General features: G+C 39.7%; 2 protein-coding genes across 2 annotated transcripts in view; both read right to left on the bottom strand.

Annotated features, from left to right (window-relative positions):
* ZNF679 (zinc finger protein 679) overlaps positions 1-2,885 on the bottom strand; it is a 33,709-nt gene extending 30,824 nt beyond the window's left edge. Inside the window, exon 1 of the mRNA XM_057302696.1 lies at positions 2,707-2,885. The gene's annotated coding sequence lies outside the window, so the exon portion shown is untranslated. The remainder of the gene's footprint in view (positions 1-2,706) is intronic.
* Positions 2,886-11,080: 8,195 nt separating this feature from the next.
* Positions 11,081-24,128, bottom strand: ZNF735 (zinc finger protein 735). The gene is made up of 4 exons (XM_014345677.1): positions 24,090-24,128; positions 18,138-18,264; positions 17,251-17,346; positions 11,081-12,057 (listed from the first exon to the last, which is right to left on the bottom strand). Exons 1-4 carry the CDS (start codon positions 24,126-24,128, stop codon positions 11,081-11,083), a joined length of 1,239 nt encoding a protein of 412 aa, XP_014201163.1.
* Positions 24,129-24,517: the final 389 nt, after the last annotated feature.

Here is a 24,517-nt window from a genome sequence, read left to right as displayed (position 1 = left end):
CCCTTTCTTTCTAGGCCCAACTTATAGAAGGCATTGTGACAGATCTCTGGGTTCATCACCTAGGAGATGTGACTCTACACTCCCAGCTGGGCCAAGCCCCACTAAAGATTGTGACATATTAATGAGCCCATAAACTATGTGACATGACTCTGCTCCCTGGCCTAAGCCAAGATTAAAGGGTACATTGAGACATAATGCTTTGCCTAACACCTACATGATGTTGACTCTCTTTTCCTGCCTGGGCTCGGCCTACAGAAGAAATTGTTCATATCACTGAGCCAAGATCCCAGTTGATGTAACTCTCCTTCTGGGCCCTGCTCACAAGGGAAATATTGGCATATTCCTTGCCTAGCACTAAGGTGATGTGAACTTCTGCCTGGTCCCTGCCCATATGTGAGATTGTGACATACACTTAAGCCCAACTCACAGGCATAATGATGACTCTCTTACCTGGACCAAGACAATAGAAAAGATTTTGACTCTTCCAACTAGTCTTATGGTAATAGGCAATCTACTGGGTCTTTTACTTGTAGAAAGGTCAGAGATTACAACACTCATATGCATATTTTATAAAGTTCCTGAGTGGCACAGAGAGTGTCATAACAGGGCTCAGCACACAGATGGGACTGTGACTCTCATAGGCACAGCCAACAGTCAGGATTGTCACTTTGCCACATGGACACAGCCCAGTCACTGCTGAGCTTCTGAATCTTATGCTCAGAGACAGTCAAAAGTTGGAACTGTGACTCTTATATGTGAATCTGTTCCACAGAAAAAGATGACGACTTTCATATATTCAGCACACGTGTGAGGCTGTTACTATTCTACCAGGAAAAGGTCTGCAGGGGTCTTGGGGCTCTCATGCAGGAATCCAGATCACCACTGAGATTCTGACTTGCAAACTTGTACCCAACTCACAAGTGTTTACTCCCATACCTGGTGTTGGGACCAATGTGAGATTGTGAATCTAATCTCTGGACATTCCTGCAGGTGTGATTGTGACATATACCTTGGCCCAGCTCATGATATTTGATTATTTTGCCTGGATAAAACACACGAGACAGTGACATATATTTGGGCTACACCTTGGTGATATTACTCTCCTGTTCTTGGCCCTTTTCTTAGGGGAAATTTGGACATATCTCTGGGTATATCACCTGGGTTATGTTACCATCTTTTTCTGCCTGAATGTGGCCCACAGGGGAAATCATAGTATATTTTTAGGCCCATCACCTAGGTGATGTTACTCTTCCCTTATGCCTGGGTCCTGCTTCCAGTAAGAATTGTAACATATCGCTGGATCCTGCACCCAAATGATGTTACCCTCCTGCCTGGGCCATGCCGACAGTGGGAATTGTGACATTTCTGGGCCCAACATTTAAGCGATGTGACTATCCTCTTATGTTCGCAGCATGTGTTGTAACATATCACTAAGCCCAGCACTCAGGTGATGTGGCTTTCCTGCCGTGGCACTGCACACAAGGAGAATGTTGACATATCCCTGGCCCTGAATTCAGATGATATGACTGTTTTACCTGATCCACACTCTGAAGTGAAATTGTTACATATACCCAGGCCCAGTTAGCAGACATGAACATGACTCTCATACATAGACCCAGCAAATACAACAGATTTTTTACTCCCCTGGCTAGATTTAGGGACACAGGTAAGGGTCTGCATTTCCTTATAAAAGGTCACAGGAAATATGACATAAATATTTTATAAAGTCCATGAGTTTTATGAGCTGTGTCATAATGCAGTCCAACAAGCAGGTGAGATTGTGACTCTCATAGGCACATCCAGCCAACAATGGGATTATCACTCTTAAACCTAGACACAGCCCACTGGTGAGGTTATAAATCTCACATATGGATGCAGACCACAGTTGGAATCGTGACTGTCGTATGTGGATTTGGCCACAGGTCGAAGGGGAAGTCATTTCTTGACTAACTCACAGGCACAGTGTTGTCTCTTATACTTGAACCAAGCTAATAGAAGAGACGTTGTCTCATTGTTACGCTTGGGAAAATGGGGATGGTTCTGGGTTTTCTAACTGTACAAAGGTCACAAAAAAATCACAACACTCATGCGTACAGTATAATGCCCTATTATACTGTACGCAACTTTGTATTGGGCTGTGTTGACACTCTCTGTAATACTGTAATACCTGACCACAGGTAAGATTGTGACTCATTTCTGGGCCCAGCTCACAAACATGGTGATGACTCTCATACCTGGACCCAGGCAAGAGAAAATGTGGTAACTTCTGCCTGGGCTTAGGGTAACGGGTAAGATCTTGGATCCATAAAAACATAAAGTTCTCAGAGCAGAATTCCACTCTCAAGCATGTTGTGTGAAGATCTCAAATGGTATAAAGAGTGTCATAACAGAGCCAAAAACATAGAGGAAATTGTGAATCTCATATGGATACCCAGCCAACAATAAGGATGGTCACTCTCCCATATAGACACAGCTCACTGTTGATGTTCTGAATCTCACACCCAGAGGCAATGAAAAGTTGAAAGTTTGACTCACGTACATGCATCTGGTCAACAGGTAGGATAGTGACTCTGAGACCAAGATTCAGCACCCTGGTGAGGCTGTGCCTATCTTATGGGGACTCAGTTTGCAGGTGGAGATGGAGCTCTCATGCACGGATCCTGTCCAGTGTTAAGACTGTGTCTCGTGTATTTGGATGCAACTCACCAGAAGTGTAGACTCTCAGACCTAAATCTGGGAAATATGTAGAATTGTGAAATTTATTCCTGGTCCTTCCCGCAGGTGTGATTGTGGCGTATACTTTCACACAGCACCTAATTTATTTTACTAATTTGCTTGGGCCCAGCCAACAGTTGGGAATGTGACATATACCTGGATCAAGTACCTAGGTGATATAACTCTCCAGCCCAGGCCTTACCACAGGGTACATTGTGACATATCTTTGGACTTATCACCTATGTGATGTGACTCTACTGACTTGCCTTGTCTTGGCCTCCACTGGGGATTGTGACATATTTCTGTGCCCAGTACCTAAGTCATGTGATTCTTCTTTGCTGCTTGTGCATTTAGAAGGGATTGTGACATATTGCTGGGCCAAGAACCTAGGTGATGTGACTCTCCTGCCTTGGCCCTGCTTTCAGGAAAAATTGTGACATGACTCTGGGTTTATTACCTAGGTGATATGACTCCCATTTCCTGTGTGGGCAAGGCCAAAGGGGTCACTGTGACATACCTCTGGACACCTCACAGAAGTGGTATAACTTTTCTCTCATTCCAGGACCCTGGTCTCAGTAGAAATTGTGAAATCTCTCTGGGCCCATAACCTAGGTAATGTGACTCTCCTGTCCTGCCTGGACCCTGCTTACAGGCAAGTTCATGACATTTGGCTGGGTCCATCACCTAGGTAATATGACTCTCCTTTTCTTCCTGTGCCCTGCCACCAGTGAAGATTTTGACAAATTTCTGGGCCAATCAGCTGTGTGATATGACTCTGTGCTCTTTCCTGGGCCCTGTTAACAGGGAGCATTGTGACATTGCCAGGCTCAGCAGCTAGGTAATGTGATTTTTCTTGCTCTCTGGGCCCTACTTACAGAAGGGATTGTGACATACTGCTGAGCCAAGAACTCAGATGATGTGACTCTCCTGCCTGTGCCCTGCCTACAGTGGGCATTGTGACATATCACTGGATCTAGCACCCAGGTGATGTGATTCTCCTGTTTTGTTCTTGCCGGCAGGTGAAATTGTGGCATATACCTGGGCCCAGCTCACAACCACAATGATGACTCTCTTACCTGGACACAGCCAGTGGGAGGTATTTTGACTTTTGTAGCCAGGCTTAGGCCATAGGTAATGTCCTGGGTCTCCTACTTGTATAAAGTTCACAGAACATTACAACACTCAGGACTATCATAGGAAGCCCTAGAGTGATAGAGTTGATAACAAGGCCTAGCTAACAGCTGAGATTGTGACTCTTGTATGCAGACCCAGCCGACAGGCTCTTCTTCATTCTTACAGATAAACAGAGCCTACGAATGAGGCACTTAATCTCACACATAAAAACAGTTGCAAGTTGGATTTATTACTCTCATATGTGGATCTGGTTTCCAGGTGGTTTGGTGACTCTCGAACCATGATTCGGCAGACCTGTGAGGCTGTGAGTTCCCTATTGGAACACAATCTGCAGGTGAGATTGGGGCTGTTGTGCATGGATTTTGTGCATTGTTGAGACTGTATCTCCTTTACTTGAACCCCACTCACAGGAGGGGTTGCCTCTCATACATGAAGCCAGGACTCGTGTGAAACTGTGAAACTCATTTCTGTACATTCCCAAGTGTGTGATTGGGAAATATACCTTTGCCCAGAACCTGAGTGATCTGACTGTTTCCTAGGCCCAGCCCACAGATAAAATTGTGACATATACCTGGACCACCCACCTAAGTAATGTGAAACTCCTTCCTGGGCCCTGCCTGCCAAGGGCATTTTTACATTTCATAGCAACCAGCATCAACCCAGGTCCTGTGACTCCCCTGCCTGCTCCCTGCCTACAAAAAGCATTGTGACTTATTTCTGGGTTCATTACATAGGTGATGTGACTTCATTCTACTGCCTTGGCTCTGCACTTAGAGTGCACTGTGACATTTAGCTGGGTACTGCACCCACGTAATGTGACTCTCCTGACTGAGTTCTTCCTACAGGAAGCATTGGAACATATCACTTAGCCCAGCATCTAGGTGATGTGATTCTCCCCTTGCCTAGTTCCTGCCCACTGGAGAGATTGTGACCCATTGCTGAGCCTGGCAGCAAGGTGATGTCACTCTCCTGCCTTGGCTGTGCCCATGGGGGCCACTGTGACACCTGTCTAGGCTAATTACTTAGGTGAAGTGATTCCCCTTTCCTGCCTAAGCTCTGCCTACAAGGGGGATTTTGATATATCACTGGGCCCAGCAGCCAAGTGATGTGACTCTTCTGCCAGGGTCCTGCCTACAAGGGGGATTGTGACATATTTCTGGACCAGCACCCAAGTGATGTGTCTTTTCTGGCCTCTTCCTCCCCACAGGTTGTATTGTGCCATATACCTGGGACCAAATTACAAGCACAATGATGAATTTTTTACCTGGAGTCAAGACATGTGCAGGATGATGGAACTTATCACTGGACCTTTCCACAGTGTTATTGTGACATATAACTTTGTCCAACATGTGAGTAATTTGACTCTCCAGATGGCCCAGTTCACAAATAAAATTGTGACAGATACCTGGGCCAAGAACCAAAGAGGTGTGACTCATGTGCCTGGGCCCTGCTCTCAGAAAGATAGTGATATTACACTGCACCCAGCACCTAAGTGATGTGATTCTCCTCTTCTACATGGGGCCTGCCTACAGCGACACTTGTGACATATCAATGAGCTCAGCACTTAGGTGATTTGACTATCCTTTTTTTCTGGGCCCTGCCCACATGGATAATTGTGACATATCATTGGCCCCAACAATTAGGTGATGTGACTGTCTTGTCTGGGATCTGTCAACAAAGGGCATTCTGACATATTTCTTTTCTTTTTCTTTTTTTCCCCAGATGGAGTCTTACTCTGTCGCCCAGGCTAGAGTGTAATGGTGTGATCTTGGCTCACTGCAACCTTCACCTGGAAGGTCAAAGTCATTCTCTTGCCTCAGCCTCCTGAGTAGCTGGGACTACAGGCATGCACCACCATGCCCAGCTAATTTTTTTGTATTTTTAGTAGAGACAGGGTTTCACCATGTTGGCCAGGCTAGTATTGAACTCCTGACCTGTTGCGGGAAGTCAGGGACCCTGAACGGAGGGACCAGCTGGAGCCGCAGTAGAGGAACAAAAATTTTGAAGATTTCATTTTAATATGGACATTTATCAGTTCCTAAATAATACTTTTATAATTTCTTATGCCTGTCTTTAATCTCTTAATCCTGTTATCTTTGTAAGATGAGGATGTATGTCACCTCAGGACTACTGTGATAGTTGTGTTAACTGTACAAATTGATTGTAAAACATGTGTGTTTGAACAATATGAAATCAGTGCACCTTGAAAAAGAACAGAATAACAGTGATTTTTAGGGAACAAGGGAAGACAACCATAAGGTCTGACTGCCTGCAGGGTCGGGCAAAAAGAGCCATATTTTTCTTCTTGCAGAGAGCCTATAAATGGACATGCAAGTAGGAGAGATATCACTAAATTCTTTTCCTAGCAAGGTTTTAATATTAATATATTAAAACCCTGGGAAAGGAATGCATTCCTGGGGGGCGGTCTATAAACATCCACTCTGGGAATGTCTGTCTTCTGTGGTTGAGATAAGAGCTGAGATATGCCCTGGTCTCCTGTATACCCTCAGGCTTACTAGGGTGGGGAAAAACTCCACCCTGGTAAATTTGTGGTCAAACCAGTTCTCTGCTCTCAAACTCTGTTTTCTGCACATCATGGTGTTTTTCCATGATGTGCTCTTTCTCTTAAAAAGACCTCTGATTAAGTTTAGTCTAATCAAGATAATCTTTTATGATAAACAGGAAGCCAATACATTAGTAACATAATTACATGAATAATGTCCCACCACAGTCACACATTTTGTCACACTCAAGAGAAAAGGATTACATAGCAGATGTGCACTGAAGTGGGAATCTGAGGGTCACTTGAGAATTTTGCCTACCCACTTGAATAGATTTCTAAAATTGCCTTTCAGTTGCTTTTGTTGTCTTTCTAAGTAAACAAAGATATCATCTGAAAATAATAATTAGTTGAACTACTTTTCAATTTTATTCATGAATTACTTATCTTTTTCTGGCTCGTATGAAGTATTTCGTATTTATAGTATACATTCACATATATACATATATAACAATACAAATGTATCCATTTTCATTTTTGTTAAATTTTTAAGAATGGATGTTAAAGGTAACTTCTTTTCTGTTTGACAGGGTTTTTATTGTTGTATTCAAGAGTATTATCTCTGGAGTCAAAGTTGCTTGTTTTTTAATACTGGCTCTGCTATTATTTCTCTCCCTGGCAAGTTATTTCTCTCCCTGGCTCTGTTTCTTTCTTTGTAAATTAAAGATAATAATGATACCTTTGTTATTAAGTTACTGTGTCTAATAGTCCATTCTCACATTGCTATAAGGACACACCCAAGACTAGGTAAATTATAAAGAAAAGAGGCTAATTTGACTCACAGTTCAGCATGGCTGGGGAGGCCTCAGGAACCTTACAATAATGGCAGAAGGTGAAGGAAAAGCAGGTATCTTTTTCACTAAGTGAAGAACAGGAAAAATTACCACTTATAAAACCATCCAATCTCATGAGAACTCACTCACTATCGTGAGAACACCATGAGTATCATTCTGCCCATGGCCCCTTCCAAATCTCACACCCTTTATATATTTCAAAACCAAACATGCTTTCCCAAGAGTCCCCCAAAATCTTAACTTATTTTAGCATCAACCCAAAAGTCTAACTCCAAAGTCCAATCTGAGACAAGGCAAGTCCCTGCTACCTATGAGCCTGTAAATCAAAAGCAAAGTAGAAACTTCTAAGATACAGTGTGGGTACAGGCCTTAGATAAGTTATCCCATTTCAAATGGGAGAAAATGGCCAAAACCAAAGAGCTACAGGCCTCATGCAATTTTGAATTCCAACAGGGCAGTCATTAAATCTTAAAGCTCTGAGATGATCTCGTTTGACTCCATGTCTCACATGTGGGACATGCTGATGCAAGGGGTGGGCCTCATGACCTTGGGCAGCTCCTTCATGGACTGGAATTGAATGCCTGTGGCTTTTCCAGGTGCACAGTGCAAGTTCATGGTGGATCTGTCATTCTGGGGTCTGGAGTATAGAGGCCTTCTCACAAGTCCAGTAGACAGCTTCAGGGGGGACTCTGCATGAGGGCTCCAACCCCACATTTCCCTTCTGCATTGCCCTATTACTGGTTCTCCATGAGGGCTCTGCCCCTGTAGAAGACTTCTGCCTGAACATCCAGGCATTTTTATCCATCCTCTGAAATCTAGGCAGAGGTTCCCAGAGCTCAACTCTTGTCTTATGTTCACTGACATGCCCAATACCACATGGAAGCCACCAAGGTTTGAGGATTGCACTTTCTAAAGAAATAACCCAAGCTGTACCTTGGCCCTTTTTAGCCACAGCTGGATCTGGAGCAGCTGGGATGCAGGGCACCAAGTCCCAAGACTTCATAGAGTAATGGGGCCCTGGACCTCGAACATGAAACCAGTGTTTCCTCCTAGGGCACCTGGCCTATGATGGAAGGCCCTGCCTCAGACCTTTAACATGACCTGAAGACATTTTCCCCATTGTCTTGGCTATCAATATTCAGCTTCTCTTTACTTTTGCAAATTTCTGCAGTGCCTCGAATTTCTTTCCAAAAAGTGGGGTTTTATATTCTAAATCATGATCAGGCTGCCAACTTTCCAAACTTTTATGTTCTGCTTCCACTTTAAACATAAGTTTCTCATCTCCATCTGAGACCACCTCAGCCTGGACTTTATCATCTATATCACTCTTAGCATTTCAGTCAAAAGCATTCAACAAGTCTCTAAGAAGTTCCAAACTTTCCCACATTTTTCTATCTTTTTCTGATCTCTCTAAACTGTTTCAACCTCTGCCTATTACCCATTTCCAAAGTCACTTCCACATTTTCAATTATCTTTATAGTGCCCCAAACTCCCAGTATTAATTTTCTGTATTAGTCTGTTTTAACACTACTATAAAGATACTACCAGAGAATGGGTAATTTATACAGAAAGGAGGTTTAATTTACTCACAATTCTGCATGGCTGGGGAGGTCTCAGGAAACCTGCAATTACAGTGGAAGGTAAAGGAGAAGCAAGTACCTTCTTCACTAGGCAGCAGGAGAGAGAGCAGAAAAAAACCACCAGTTATACAACCATTAGATCTTTTGAGAACTCACTCACAATCATGAGAACAGCATGGGGGAAAATTACCCTCATGTTCCAATCAACTCCCACCAAGTCCCTCCCTTAACACGTGGGGATTACAAGTTGTGATAAGATTTGGGTGGGATATGATTTTACAGTAATGAATTCAATACAAGACACAGAATATAGGTTTATTTTTTTGAGGTTCTCTGAGGTTTCCAGGTTTTTTGTTAATTATCCACCTTATTAAAATATTCTTTTTTGTTTCAATATTGTTCTTCTGTTCTGAAAATGCATACAGACTCACACACAAACACACTCACTTGCTACATAACTTTCTTATGCATACGGTATATCTTTTTTTTTTTAAATGGTGTCCTGCTCTGTCATCCAGGCTGGAGTGCAGTGGTGGCATCTTGGCTCACCGCAACCTCTGCCTCCCAGGATCAAGTGATTCTCCTGCCTCAGCCTCCATAGTAGCTGGAAATACAGGCACGCATCACCACGCCCAGCTAATTTTTTGTATTTTTAGTAAAGATGTGGTTTCACCATGTTGATCAGGCTGGTCTTGAACTCCTGACCTCAAATTATTTGCCCCACTAGGCCTCCCAAAGTGCTGAGATTACAAGCATGAGCCACTGTGTCTGGCTGATATATCTTTAGAGAAATATGTTTGTATATGTAACTCTATGTAAATCAAAACTAAAAGTCTGTTTTTGTTTGTCAGCAGAGAGGCACATGTACAAAAATACATATAAAACAAGTTTTTAAAAATATTTAATCAAGACTCAGAAATGTATGGATATTAATTATAATCATGTAATTTTTATGACCATAAAATGACCCTGTGGTTAATAATTCAATTGCACATATTGAAATAACTAAAACTGTATAATGGGATTGTTTGTAATACAAAGGATAAATACACGCTCGTGATGAGGAATACCTCATTTACTCTGCTGTGATAATTAAATAATATATGCCTGTGTTAAAATGTCTCATATATGCTGTGTGTATGTTGGGAACAAGCCCCCCAAAATCTGGCCATAAACTGACCCCAAAACTGGCCATAAACAAAATCTCTGCAGCACTGTGACATGTTCATGATGGCCATAAAGCCCACGCTGGAAGGTTGTGGGTTTACAAGAATGAGAGCAAGGAACACCTGGCCTGCCCAGGGCGGAAAACCACTTAAAGGCGTTCTTAAACCACAAAAATAGCATGAGCAATCTGTGCCTTAAGGACATGCTCCTGCTGCAGATAACTAGCCCAACCTATTCCTTTAATTTGGCCCATCCCTTCATTTCCCATAAGGGATACTTCTAGTTAATTTAATATCTATAGAAACAATGCTAATGACTGGCTTGTTCTTAATAAATATGTGGGTAAATCTCTGTTCGAGGCTCTCAGCTCTGAAGGCTATGAGACCCCTGATTTCCCACTTCACACTTCTATATTTCTGTGTATGTGTCTTTAATTCCTCTAGTGCCACTGGGTTAGGGTCTCCCTGACCGAGCTGGTCTCGGCATGTGTATGCACGCTAACTACCCACAAAATTTTTTTAAAAATCTAAATAGGGTAAAAAAGAATACAAATTTGATTTATGAGAACAAAATTCTTCAACTCATTTTCAGTTTAGACCACTGGCAGGCCAGGTGTGGTGACCTCCGCCTGTAGCCCCAGCACTTTGGGATGCTGAGGTGGATGGATTACCTGAGGTCTGGAGTTCAAGACCAGCCTGGCCAACATGGTGAAACCCCATCTCTACTAAAAATACAAAAATTAGCCAGGCCTAGTGGCATGTGCCTGTAGTCCCTGCTACTTGGCAGGCTGAGGCAGGAGAATCACTTGGACCCAGGAGGTAGAAGTTGCAGTGAGCTGAGATCATGCCACTGCACTTCAGCCTGGATGACAAAAGTGAGACTCCATCTGAAGAAAAAAAAAACTGTTTTTAAATAAATTCTCTTAGGTTCATTATGCTTTGAGGGTTGGTTAAAGGCTTTGTTACATTTTTTTACATTTATAAGATTTTTGTCCAATATGAATTCTCTTATGTACAATTAAGGTGTGGAACTAGATAAAGGCTTGGCTACATTCTCTACACTTGTCATGCTTTCTTTCCAGTATAAATTATTTTATGTATTATAAGGCCTGAGGGCTGGACTTTGCCACATTATTTACATTTGTAGGGTTTCTCTCCAGTGTGAATTATCTTATGTTTAGCAAGACTTGAATGCCACTTAAAAGCTTTGTCACATTCTTCACATTTGTATGGTTTCTCTCCAGTATGAATTCTCTTATGTGCCTTTACAGTTGAGGAGCAGTTAAAGGCTCTGCCACATTCTTCACATGTGTAGGGTTTCTCTCCAGTATGAATTATCTTATGTGTCTTAAGAGTCGAGGAGCAGTTAAAGGCTTTGCCACATTCTTCACATGTGTAGGGTTTCTCTCCAGTATGAATTCTCTTGTGGTAAATGAGGGCTGAGGATACGCTAAAGGCTTTGCCACATTCTTCACATTTGTAGGGTCTCTCTCCAGTATGAATTCTCTTGTGGTTAGTAAGTGTTGAGGAGCGCCTAAAGGCTTGGCCACATTCTTCACATGCGTAGGGTTTCTCTCCAGTGTGAATTCTCTTATGTCTAGTAAGGTTTGAGGGCCACCTAAAGGCTTTGCCACATTCCTCACATCTGTAGGGTTTCTCTCCAGTAAGAATTCTTTTATGTGTAGTACCGCTTGAGGAGTGGTTAAAGGATTTGCCACATTCTTCACATTTGTAGGACTTCTCCTTAGTATGAATTATCTGATGTTGATTTAGGTGTGAAAACATGCAAAATGATTTGCCATATTTTTTACATTTCAAATGTTTCTTTCCAGTATATCTTGTATTGTGTCTATTGGAATTTGAAAATTTACTGAAGACTTTGACACATTTATGAGTCTGAAATATTTTGTTTTGGGTATTTGACAAACATTGGTTAAGGTCATTATAACCTCCTTTGTGCACCTCACACTCATCTACTCTTTTACAACATTTTTTTAATTGTAAATTCTCATGTCCACATTTTCCATATGTTCTTGGTATTACTTTTTGGAGTGAATCTTTTATGCCCTGCTCTGGCTGAAGGTCTTGGTTGAAATGAGAACATGTAACTGAAAGACATAAAAATCATAAGTTACTCCACTTACTAGACTCAGATAAATATACTGTACAAATCAAATATATAAAATTATTCAAGGTACATTAGCAAAATGGCATATCAAAATACCACAGGCCATAATTCCTTCATAGATATATAAATGTAACAAAATCATAGTTATCAAAATACCTTTGTTGGAAGTTTATAAATAAAGTAAGTGTGTGCACCATGTGAGCACAATGTCAAGAACCATATATAGAGAAAATTCTGCTACATTTACCCAACACAGCCCTTCCTCATCCCCAGTAGAAGAACATGGTGCCTTTAATGACAGCTTTAAGTCTTCTGAGATCAAAAGTGAGTGTTACAACAGCAGAAAGACTGCACTATCATGGACAGAAAATAGATGTAGAAAGTGGTTACTGACCAGTAAGGAGAAATATGAAGAAGTCTTAACTGAAAAATAAATACAAAATTGCAGACAAGACACATCCTGAGAACATGTTTGCAAGACTCCCAGAATCTCTACCCAAGACAATTGCTTTCAGGCTATGCCAAGAAAGAGCTGCATTACAAAGATTGTGAAAGGTAGTTTTATGTTAATGTCTAAATCTCAACCAAAGATTATAATGTATACAAAATATTTGGGCAACATGGTCCAATCAAAAAAATCAAAATTTTCGAAAAGCAACTATAAAAATAAAGATGTATATATTAATTTTTAAAATTTAAGATAATCCATATTTTGCTCAATGAGAAAAAAATGGAAAACCAGACATCAGATAAATGAGAATGTCAACAAAAGGGTTGGAATAATAAAAATAAACAATTGTGGACATAGAAAAGAAAACTGAAATAATTTAAAGGTAAGAAAAAAGTAATGTAACAAATGAAGAAGTTAAACAAACAAACTAGGATATACACAAAAAGATCCATAACACATATTTAAGCAAAGTTTCAAAAATCACAAACCAGAAGATAATGTTTGGAGCTGCAAGATAAAAATGAGGTATTATTTATAAGCCTAGTCCTCCGAGACAACCAGTGAATTTGTCAACAGAAACATTTCAGGTCAGAAAAGAACTGTGTAAAATGGTCAAAGTGCTGAAAAAAAATCTTCACAGTGAAAATATAACCATCAAAAATGTACTACAAAATAAAGAAAAAATAAAGATCTTCCAGAATAAACAAATGCTGGAAAATCATATAAGCACTGCATGTGCCCTAAATAAAATGCTGAAAAGAGGTCTTTCCACTTCAAATAATATAATGAAAAAAGATCATATGAAAATACATAACTTTCTGAAAAACATATGCATATACAAAAAAATAAAATTCTGTGGCATTATTGTGATTGTACAGAAAACATTTTTAGTTATTCTTTAAAATTTGAAAGATATAAGCATAAAAATAATCATAAAACATAAAAAGATACAATTAGCAAGATCAGTAAGAAGCACAGGGTAGATATAATGAGGACAAATTTTTCTATGCAACTGAAGTCATTTTTTTTTACCAGTGTAAAATATACTATTGTAACATTAAGAGGTTTTATAAAATCTCCAATGTAGCACAAAGAAAAAATCTTTATAGACACACAAAAGAAAATGAGTCCATTACTAGCATGAGACAAAGACTGATATTATATAATAGTAAAATGAGTCCATTTACTAGGAATCTGTAACTATTATGTCTATCTATATGCATATGCATATATAACATCAGGACTTCAAAATATATAAAGCAAATATTGACAAAAATGAAGCAAGAAATAAAATAGCAACATAAAATTATAAACATTAAGACCTCACTTTCAATAATAAATAAAAAATTTAAATAAAAAATCAATTAAAAAAACAGAAAACCTGAAGAACATTATATTGTATATGAATTCATTTTGCAATGCTATAGAAAACAATCTGAGACTGGGTAATTTATAATGAAAAAGATTTCTTTGGTTCACAGTTCAGTAGACTATACAAGAAGTATATGCCAGCATCTGTTTCTGGTGAGGATATGAGGAAGCTTGCAATTACAGTCTAAAGCAAAAAAGAACCAAACATGTCACATGGTGAAAGATGATGTGAGTGTGAGTTGGAGGAGCCAGGTTCCTTTAAGCAACCAGCTCTCATGTGAATTAATAGCGTGAGAACTCTATGATTGTGCCAAGTCATTCATGAGGGATTTGTCTCCGTGATGCAAACAGCTCTCATTAGGCCCCACATCCAACATTGGAGATTACATTTCAACATGAGATTTTGAGGGCACCTACACCATATCACAAACCAAATAGGCTAAACAGACATGTACAGAACTCTCCAGTCAAAAGCAAGTGGATACACAATATTCTTATTTGCATCTGGTACATTCTGTTAGAACACATAAGTCTTAGTAAATTTAAAAAGATCAGCCAGGTGCAGTGGCTCACAGGTGTAACCCCAGTACTTTGGGAGGCGAAGGTGGTAGGATCATTCAGGGCAAGAACTTTGATACCAGCCTTGGGAACACAGTGAGACCCTGTCTCTACAAATAATTGAGAATTAGCTGGGCATGGTCGGGGTAGGTCTGTAGTGCAAGCCACTCAGGAGGCCAAGGTGGAAGGATTACTTGAGTCCAGGAGGTTGAGGTTGTGATGAGCCAAGATTGTGCTACTGCACTACAGTCTGGGCAACAGAGTGAGAAACCCTGTGTCAAAAAAAAAAAAATTTAAGAAGAGCAAAATCATACAGTGTATGTTTTCTAATCAAAGCTCAATAAAACTAAAAAGAAAAAAAGTAAAACTGGCAGATCAAAAATATATGGAAATAAACACACTCTTCAGTGTATTCTTGCACAGGGTCAAATAATTTAATTTAACCTAATTTAATATTTTTGCTCAAGGCTCAACATATTTAAGTGACAACTTAATTTGTTAAGATGTCAATATATCCCACAGTGGTGAACAAATTTAATATAATCTATATCAAAATTCCAAAAGTATATTTATTATTGAAATATTGTTTAAATTTTTTTTTTTTTTTGAGATGGAGTCTCACTCTGTTGCTCAGGCTGGAGTGCAGTGGTGCGATCTTGGCTCACTGCAAGCTCCACCTCCTGGGTTCATGCCATTCTCCTGCCTCAGCCTCCCAAGTAGCTGGGACTATAGGTGCCCGCCACTACACCTGGCTAATTTTTTGTATTTTTTAGTAGAGACGGGTTTTCACCGTGTTAGCCAGGATGGTCTTGATCTCCTGACCTCGTGATCCACCCGCCTCAGCCTCCCAAAGTGCTGGGATTACAGGTGTGAACCACCACACTTGACCTAAAATTTTTAAATTTTATTATGAACTATATCTAGAGAAACACACATGAAAAACAGAGGCATTATACTTCATGATTTCAAAACATAATAAAAAGCAACAATAACAATAACTATGTGGTATTCACACAAAGACAAATAAAGACATGATAGAACAAAATAGGGAGCCCAGCAATGAACTCTTCTGTGTATGACCAAATAATCTGCCACAAGGTTGCCAGGAGCAGACAATGGAGAAAATATAATCCCTTCAATAGATAATGTTGAAAACTGGATATCTACATTGAAAAAATGAAGTTGGATGCTTTAATTGCACCATATACAAAAAATATTTTAAACAAAATACTTCGACTGAAAAAAAATAATGAAACTCTTAGAAAAAAATATAGTGGAAAGACATGACATTGGTCTTGGCACCATTTTCTTAGACATGCCATCAAATGCATGAGCAACAAAGAGAAGAACAGGAAAATGTAACTGGGCTAAACTTCAAAATTTCTGCAATCAAATAAAACATTTAATAGAGTGACAGTGTCACCCAAGAAATGGGTGACAATATTTGAAAATCACATGTGATAAGGCTTAATATTGAAAATATATAAACGACTCCTAGAAGTAGACAACAGTAATTGAATTACTTGATTTAGAAATGCACAAATGAACCGGGTGCAGTGGCTCACTCATGTAATCCCAGAACTTTGGGAGGCTGAGGTGGGCAGATCACCTGAGGTCAGTAATTCGAGACCAGTCTGACCAACATGGCGAAACCCATCTCTACTAAAAATACAAAATTAGCTGGGCATGGTGGCACATCCCTGATCCCAGCTACTCAGGAGACTGAGGCAGGAGAATCATTTGCATCTGGGAGGCAGAGGTTGCTGTGAGCCAAAATTGCCCCATTGCACTCCAGCTTAGGCAACAAGAGCAAAACTCTGTTTCAAAAAAAAAAAAGAAAAAAGAAATGGACAAATGATTAAACTAAATTTTAATAAAAAGATATACAAATGGGAAGAAGTATTTGAAAGGTTGCACAAAATTAATAATTTATAGAAAAATGCAAAATAAAATCACAATACAAAACAAAATTACCTTACATCAATTAGGATGACCACTATAATTTTTTTTAAAAACACCAACTATGTTGATGATGTAAAGAAATTGAAACCTATGAAAGTTATTGATGAGAAAAAAGATGCAGCCATCATAAAAAATATCACGAATGTTCTTCAAATAATTAAAAATGAAATTATTATATAACACAGCAATACCATTTATGAATCTATATCTAAAATATGCAACAGAGTAAAATGAAGACATGAGGTACCCTGCTTGCATATCCCCCTACAGCAAGTATCATAACCCACCCTTTAAATAAATAAATACATATATAAAATTAAAAAATAAAAAAATTGTAAAAAACTTTAAACTATATTTCAAGGCTACAGTAATAAAAACAGAATGACATGTACAGAAAAATGGACAACCACCAATGAAACAGAAATTACTATTCTCACACATTTTAGACATGATGCAAAAAGTTTTTTAAATGGTTTAACATAGAGTTTCTCAAAAATATGCAGATATTAGTGTGTCCCCAAAAGCAATGGCAAAGTAGTCAGTTTGTGCAGTCCCTGATAAGCCATAAAGAAAACTTTGGCTCACACTGTGAACCTGAAGAAAGATTATTGAAATGAAAGTAGAATCCTTAGAGAATTTAACAGCATGGGGCAGAAGGTGTCCCAATGTGAGAGCAAAAAAATAAAAAAAATAAAAAATAAAAAATACTCAAGCTTCTCAGAAACTCTTTCCATCAAAGCACAGCTCCGCAGACCACATTTTAAAGACTGGCTACCTCCTTGACTTGTGGACATCTCATCCATGTCATCTGCTTCATTTGCTCTCACCTACCTGGGTGTTTGGCTGCCATCTCATTTCTCTTTATATTCTGGGGCTCTTTATTTTGCTCCAGACAGGCGATCAAGTCTGGCTTAGAGACAGTCATACCTGTTTTATTAAGAAAAAAAAGTAACTTAAATCTTATTTATTTATTTATTTTTTGAGATGGAGTCTCACTCTGTCGCTCAGGCTGGAGTGCAGTGGCATGATCTCAGCTCACTGCAACCTCCACTTCCCAGGTGCAAGCAATTCTTCTGCCTCAGCCTCCCGAGTAGCTGGGACTACAGGCACATACCACCACGCCCAGCTAATTTTTGTATTTTTAGTAGAGACGGAGTTTCACCATATTAGCCAGACTGGTCTCGAACTCCTGACCTTGTGATCTGCCTGCCTCGGCCTCCCAACGTGCTGGGATTACAGGTGTGAGCCACTGTGCCCGGTCATGTAAATCTTGCTGAATTCTTTAATTACCAAACTAGTATTATGCTCAGTAAAAAGGATATAATAGAAAATTCTAGAAAATTAATATTATTTGTAACAGAACTTTCTCAATATTTAGAAAATATTTTAAATTTGTAAGTCCTTATTTTCACTACTCAGTACTACTGAATCAAACGTTGGTGACAACTGAATTCTAAGGTGTGGGCAATGCTATTTTATGCCATGACATTTTTGGAATTGCCACTAACCTAGAGCAAAAGATACATAAGCTCAGGAAAGGGAAAAGTTCAGGTCAAGATAAAACATCTTGAAGAATTTAATCTACACCAATGAATCCCCAAGATTTTCTTTAAATCGGAGAGCTAAAATTCATTCATGCAAAGCAGAAATTACCAAAATCATCTTAGAAAAGAGAGAACGGCAATATATTAGGAATTATGTATTGAAGTTACCCTCACCCAGGGAGAACAGGTTTCTGTAGTTCTCTAACATCACATCTCTATATAAATTCTGCTGAGCACGATCCAGGCATTGCCACTCCGCCAGAGAGAATTCTATAGCTATGTCTCTGAATGTCAACAGTCCCTGAAGAAAAAAAAGAAAAACCTCATGAACACACACTTACCATATGGCCGTAAGCAGAGATTTTTATTTGACTCAAGTTAAAAAAGAGAGTAAAAAGAAGTGTTTCTCACTTACAAGAGTGACTAAAATTACTCAGTAAGATAATTTTTAACATGGAAGTATTCTCTAATTCTGAGAAAAGAGGAGAGCATAAGATCCACAATACCACAGTAGCTTTGATAATTTTCTGGATGATAAATTATAAAATTAAGGGCATCAACATGGACTTGTCCTTCTTTTTTCTTCTCTCTTTTTTTTTTTTTTTTTTACCAAGTCTCACTCTGTTGCCCAGACTGGAGTGTAGTAGCATGATCTTGGCTCAGTGCAACCTCCGCCTCGGGTTCAATCGATTCTCCTGCCTCAGTCTCCCGAGTAGCTGGGAATACAGGCATAGGCCACCACGCCTGGCTAATTTTTGTATTTTTAGTAGAGAAGGGGTTTCTCCATGTTGGCCAGGCAGGTCTTGAACTCCTGACCTCACGTGATCCACTCACTTTTGCCTCCCAAAGTGCTGGGATTGCAGACATGAGCCACCTCACCCGGTCGGACATGTCTATTTTTGAGTGCTATATTTACATCATACAGAATAAGTTGTGTATATTTCTCAGATAAAACAGTCATGATGAGTTGGAAGGGTACCTCTTAAGTCTAAATATGTGCAATAAACTAAATATTTTGTTGTGAGATTTTGTTACAGGAGATTTGGGATAAAGTCTGAATTTCTGAATTTTTAGCAAGTTCACCAATGTTTCTAGCCTAGTAAGAATATTTTGTCAAACATCCAGTAAGTGGCAGTCTGGGTTTTCCCCAGTTTCTCTCACCTGTAAATAAAGATAAGAGCCTTCAACTTTAAAAGACAAATATATGCAAAAGTCATCTGAAAAGAAAGGACAGCTTCCAGATTAAATGTGATCGTTTATGCACTTCAGCTAGTAAATCTCCTAAGTGTACTTAATAATTAAGAGAATAATAATTAACTCTATCGTGGAAAAAATGTCATAGAGATCTTGAACCAAGTGACTAAAATTGTTATCACCTTTATTAGGACACATTTTTATTATGTGCTGATGCACACACAACACAACATCACTGCTGTGGTATTTCTCTCCTCTCAGAAAAGTAAATTATAACTAAATTTAAATAAATAAATAAATATATATATATATTTTTTTTTGAGATGGAGTCTTGCTCTGTCGCCCAGGCTAGAGTGTAATGGTGCAATCTCAGGTCACTGCAACCTCCGCCTCCTGAGGTCAAGCAATTCTCCTGCCTCAACCTCCCAAGTAGCTGGGATTACAGGCGCATGGCACTACACTTGGCTATTTTTTGTATTTTTTTAGTAGAGACAGGGTTTCACCAGGTTGGCCAGGCGGGCCTCGAACTCCTGACCTCATGTGATCTGCCTGCCCCGGCCTCCCAAAGTGCTGAGATTACAAGCCTGAGCCACCGTGCCTGACCTAAATTTAATTATAAAGAAACATCAGTTTTATGCAAAGTTGAAGGTACAGATAACTTCCCTGTTGTGTAATTTTTAATAGTAATTTTAAGTAGTCTTTGTTTAGCACCCTGGAGAGCAAGTATCTCCTAATAGTTTTTTCAGAACTTTCTGGGTAATACATGCCATTCTGTTTAAATGAACATTTTCTAAACCCTGTTCTACATGGAACTAATAGAGCACACAGATGAAACCTCAACAAGGTATGTTTCACTTTTCACTAATATCCAAAGACAACTGTGTTTCCTCAATAGAAATCTTGAGTATTTACACCTTCTCATGTTCAACAGCTACAATGGGAACATTTTAAATATTGCAGGTTATAAATTTGTAGTGAGAATTCTGCATTGCATACAAGAATCCAAGATGAAGAGAATGTATAGAACGCTACAGCATATAGAAAAAAAATATTTTTTTCAGAACCCCTTGACTATCATACAAATCACAAAAAGTAGTTGAAACAAACTCATTAGGGATCAACAGTACAAGTACAGAAGTAAAAATTTACAATTTCCAAACAGATGGCATTCCAAAAGGCAGAGTGGACACTGCTCTTGATCTGAAACATGCTCACCTGAGAAAAAGTGATTTTTTTTCTTTTCCTCCTCTTTCTCTGAAATGTATTTTCAGGTAAGATGCTCTGGACATATCAAACCTGCATCTTGAGAATATGCCTTTAAAGCACAACCTATTCACCTGCTACCACCACACACACCCATGGGCAGAAAGACCGAGACTTGCAGAAAACATTCACCCATTTTTGTTGTGTATAATTGAAAAGATTTAAGAGCAATGAGAGAACAATGAGCTTCTCCATAACTAATAAAATATAAGTTTCTTTTTCCCTGCCCTCCCCTATCAGACTCCAGCAATGTTCTTTACAGTAATGGGAGCACGAACCGCACTGACCTCTTCCTACCAAACTGAAACAGGGCAGGCAGTGCAGCCTTCCTTTGATGCAAAGGTTGAACTAAACTCTCCTGAATGTATCTTGAACCCCTCAAGTTTATAAATCACTTGGTAATCTTGGCCCTGCTTTATGCAAAGTGATTCTGCAGGATCCAAAAGGGTCCAGGAATGGGCTTTTTCAACAAGTCCCCTGTAAATGCTGATTGTGCTTTCCCAGACACATTATTAGCATTAGCGAGAGAAAGCAGGCACAGCAAAGAGTCCCTTACACCCACCAAATTTGTCACAAAACAAATACATCTGGTACAAATAAAGACAACCAATCACCATGCTGAAATACTATATTTTTTGTTGGCTTTTTTAAGTTTACAGAGAAAACAGAAGGCAGCAATATCTGAGTAAATCTGCACCTGGAAAACCTGCACACATGTACTAATAAAATGTTTATTAAGCAGGTACTATGTGCTCAGGAGCATATCACAGAACACTGTGCTGGGAATAACACATTTTGTGATTTAATTTTCATAGCACCCTGGGAGCTGGTACTAAGTGTTGAATAATTTTCATCATTTAGATTAAGAGCACAGCATTTTTATTTATTCTTATGTTTCTCTATCATTAATTTTAAAAAGAAAATATATAGAATAATAATTCAATACAAAAAACATACAAAATGATGAAATTACATAAAAATTGAATAATCAGCTTCCAAATGGCTATTTTGTAAATAATGAAATTAAGGCAGAAATAAAATTTTTGAAACCAATTAGAGATTAAATACAACATACCAGAATCTCAGGGTTACAGCTAAGGCAGTGTTAAGAACAAAATGTATATCACTAAACATCACATCAAAAAGTTAGAAAGATCTCAATTTAAAAATCTAATGTTACAATTAAAAGAATTTCAAAAGAGCAAACCAACTTCAACGCTCGCAAAAGTCAAGAAATAACCAAAATCAGAACTGAAATGAAGAAAGTTGAGACCTAAATAACTATAAAAAGTTCAACAGGCCATGCACTGCGGCTCACTCCTGGAATCCCAGCACTTTCAGAGGCAAAGACGGGCAAATCACGAGGTCAGGAGTTTGAGACCAGCCTGGCCAAGATGGTGAAACCCCGTCTCTACTAAAAATACAAAAATTAGCTAGGCATGGTGGTACATGCCTGTAATCCCAGGAGAATCGCTTGAAAATGGAAGGCGAAGGTTGCAGTGAGCCGAGATCACGCCACTGCACTCCAGCCTGGGCGAAAGCGAAGCTCCGTCTCAAAAAAAAAAAAAAGTTCAACGAAACCAGAAGTTGATTCTGTGTAAAAATAATAAGATAGATAAAACACTAGAGTAATGAAGAAAAAAGAAATAATTCAAATAAAAACAATTAGACTAAAAAGGCAAAAAAAAAAAAAAAACGGAACAGATGCTTGTGAGGTTGTGGAGAAATTGAATGCTTATACGCTGCTGGTGAGAGTATAAATTTGTTTAACCATTGAGAAAAACAGTTTGGCATTTTTTCAAAAACCTGAAAACAGAATTACCATTCCCAGTCCCACAATTGGGAATATACCCAATAAATGTAAGTTATTCTACCATGAAGACACATGCACACATATGTTTATTACAGAAAATGATTCACAATAGCAAAAACCAGAAATAAACCTGTATGTCTCCAGTGGTAGACTGGATAAAGAAAATGTGTTACGTAAACACCATGAAATATGATGCAGCTATAAGAAAGAACAACATCATGTCCTTTGCAGCAACGTCAATGGAGCTGGAGATTTATTTTTAGAAAACTAGTGCAGAAGCAGAAAATCAAAAACTGTATGTTGTCACTTGTAAGTGGGAGCGAAATAATGAGAATACATGGTCGCAAATAAGAGAACAGACACTGAGGCTCAGTTCAGGGTGGAGGGTCAGAAGATGAAGAAAATCAGAAAACAAATCTGTTGAGTACTATGCTTAGTACGTGAGTGATAATATAATCTGTACACAAAAACTTCGTGATATGATTTTACCTATATAACAAACTTGCACATGTACTCCTGAACCTAAAATAAAAGGTAAAAGAAAAAAAACTTGACTGAGTGTGGTGGCTCATGCCTATAACCCAAGCCTGTTGGGAGGCTGAGGCAGGCAGATCACCTGAGGTCAAAAGTTTGAGACCAACCTGGCCAACGTGGTGAAATCCTGTCTCTACTAAAAATACAAAAATTAGTTGGGCGTGGTGGCCTACACCTGTAATTCCAGCTACTCGGGAGGCTGAGGCAGGACAATCATTTGAACCAGGAGGCAGAGGTTGTAAAGAGGTGAGATTGCACCACTGCACTCCAGCCTGGAGGACAGAGTGAGACTCCCTCTACAAAAAAAAAAAAAAAAAATTATTGGAAATTACTATCTTGAAGAAAATATTCAGGCCTAGGCAACCACAATCTGCCAATGAATCTCTGATGACATAACCAAGAAATTTTCACCTGGATCTTACAAATAAAAACACTAAATAACTGTACCAAACCAATTATTGCATTTGGTTTGCTTCATCATGCAACTTATAACAGACTTTTCTTCAAGTCTCTCCCATGGATCACAATCCACAAGCCATAGCTGGGCGCTCTACGATTCTTTTTTTTTTTTTTTTTTTGAGATGGAGTCTTGCTTTGTCGCCCAGGCTGGAGTGCAATGGCGCGATCTCTGCTCACTGCAACCTCCGCCTCCCGGGTTCAAGTGATTCTCCTGTCTCAGACTACTGAGTAGCTAGGACTACAGGCACGTGCCACCACACCCAGCTAATTTTTGTATTTTTAGTAGAGATGGGGTTTTACCATGTTGGTCATGCTGGTCTTGAACTCCTGACCTCGTGATCCGCCCGCCTCGGCCTCCCAAAGTGCTGGGATTACAGGCGTGAGCCACCGCGCCCGGCCCCGCTCTATGATTCTTGAATCACGTTTTGATTAAATTCTCTAATATTTTTACAGTGACTCCCACACATCTCTAAAAGGAAAAATGAGGAACTAGGGACCCCAGGGACCACAGCTCTTACCACTTATGAATCCTGCACCGTGTCAGGATTCTCCCCTGATAACTTTCCCAATCCCTGTACAATCTGGGTGAGATGAGGCGCTGGGAGTGCAGAGCTGCCCAGAGAGGCCTCCAGCCCAGGGCAAAGCCACTGCAGAGGGAAAAGACAGAATTCCCAGGGTCCCAGCCGCTGGCCCAGGCACCGTCTTAGGGCTGGAGGGGGCTAACAGCCGAACTGGGCCAAGGAGGATTTGGGTCCTCAGACTCCGGAGCTGACTGTGAGGAAGTATGGGTCCTGCTGCAGCCACTTTCAGCCGGTTCCAACCAGCTCCCACCCCTCTCTCACGATGACAGACCCAGCACTCACCATTTCTCGGCTTCCAGGGGGTCCCGGTCTTTTAGCCATAAATCTGCGGATACCTGCAGGACACAAGGCCACAGAGGCTTGACCTCCAAGAGCAGAGGACGCAGAGCAGTGAAGAGAAGAACTGGAGCTCTGGACGCAGAGAAACACAAAAGGAACGGTAAAATTACGGAGGCGTCCTGTTCTCTCCAGCTGCATGCCTGATTATACAGTTTCTAATATATGGCCCCTGATGGGATTAGGTTTCAGGCCCCACCCTTCACGCCTTGAGCGACAGAATATTTGATCAGACGCTCGGCTGAATGAAGCAAAAATAACAGCCTAAGCTGCACCCTTTACAGGCAGAGCTTCTTCCCTGATCTGAGCCAGGCCAACACCAGAGGATATTTGCATTTAACCTTGTGTATAACGTCATATGCATTTATCAATGA

This window comes from Pan paniscus, chromosome 6 (genome assembly GCF_029289425.2).
Source record: "Pan paniscus chromosome 6, NHGRI_mPanPan1-v2.0_pri, whole genome shotgun sequence".
Classification (NCBI taxonomy): domain Eukaryota; kingdom Metazoa; phylum Chordata; class Mammalia; order Primates; family Hominidae; genus Pan; species Pan paniscus.
This window is presented reverse-complemented; position numbering and strand designations above follow the sequence as displayed.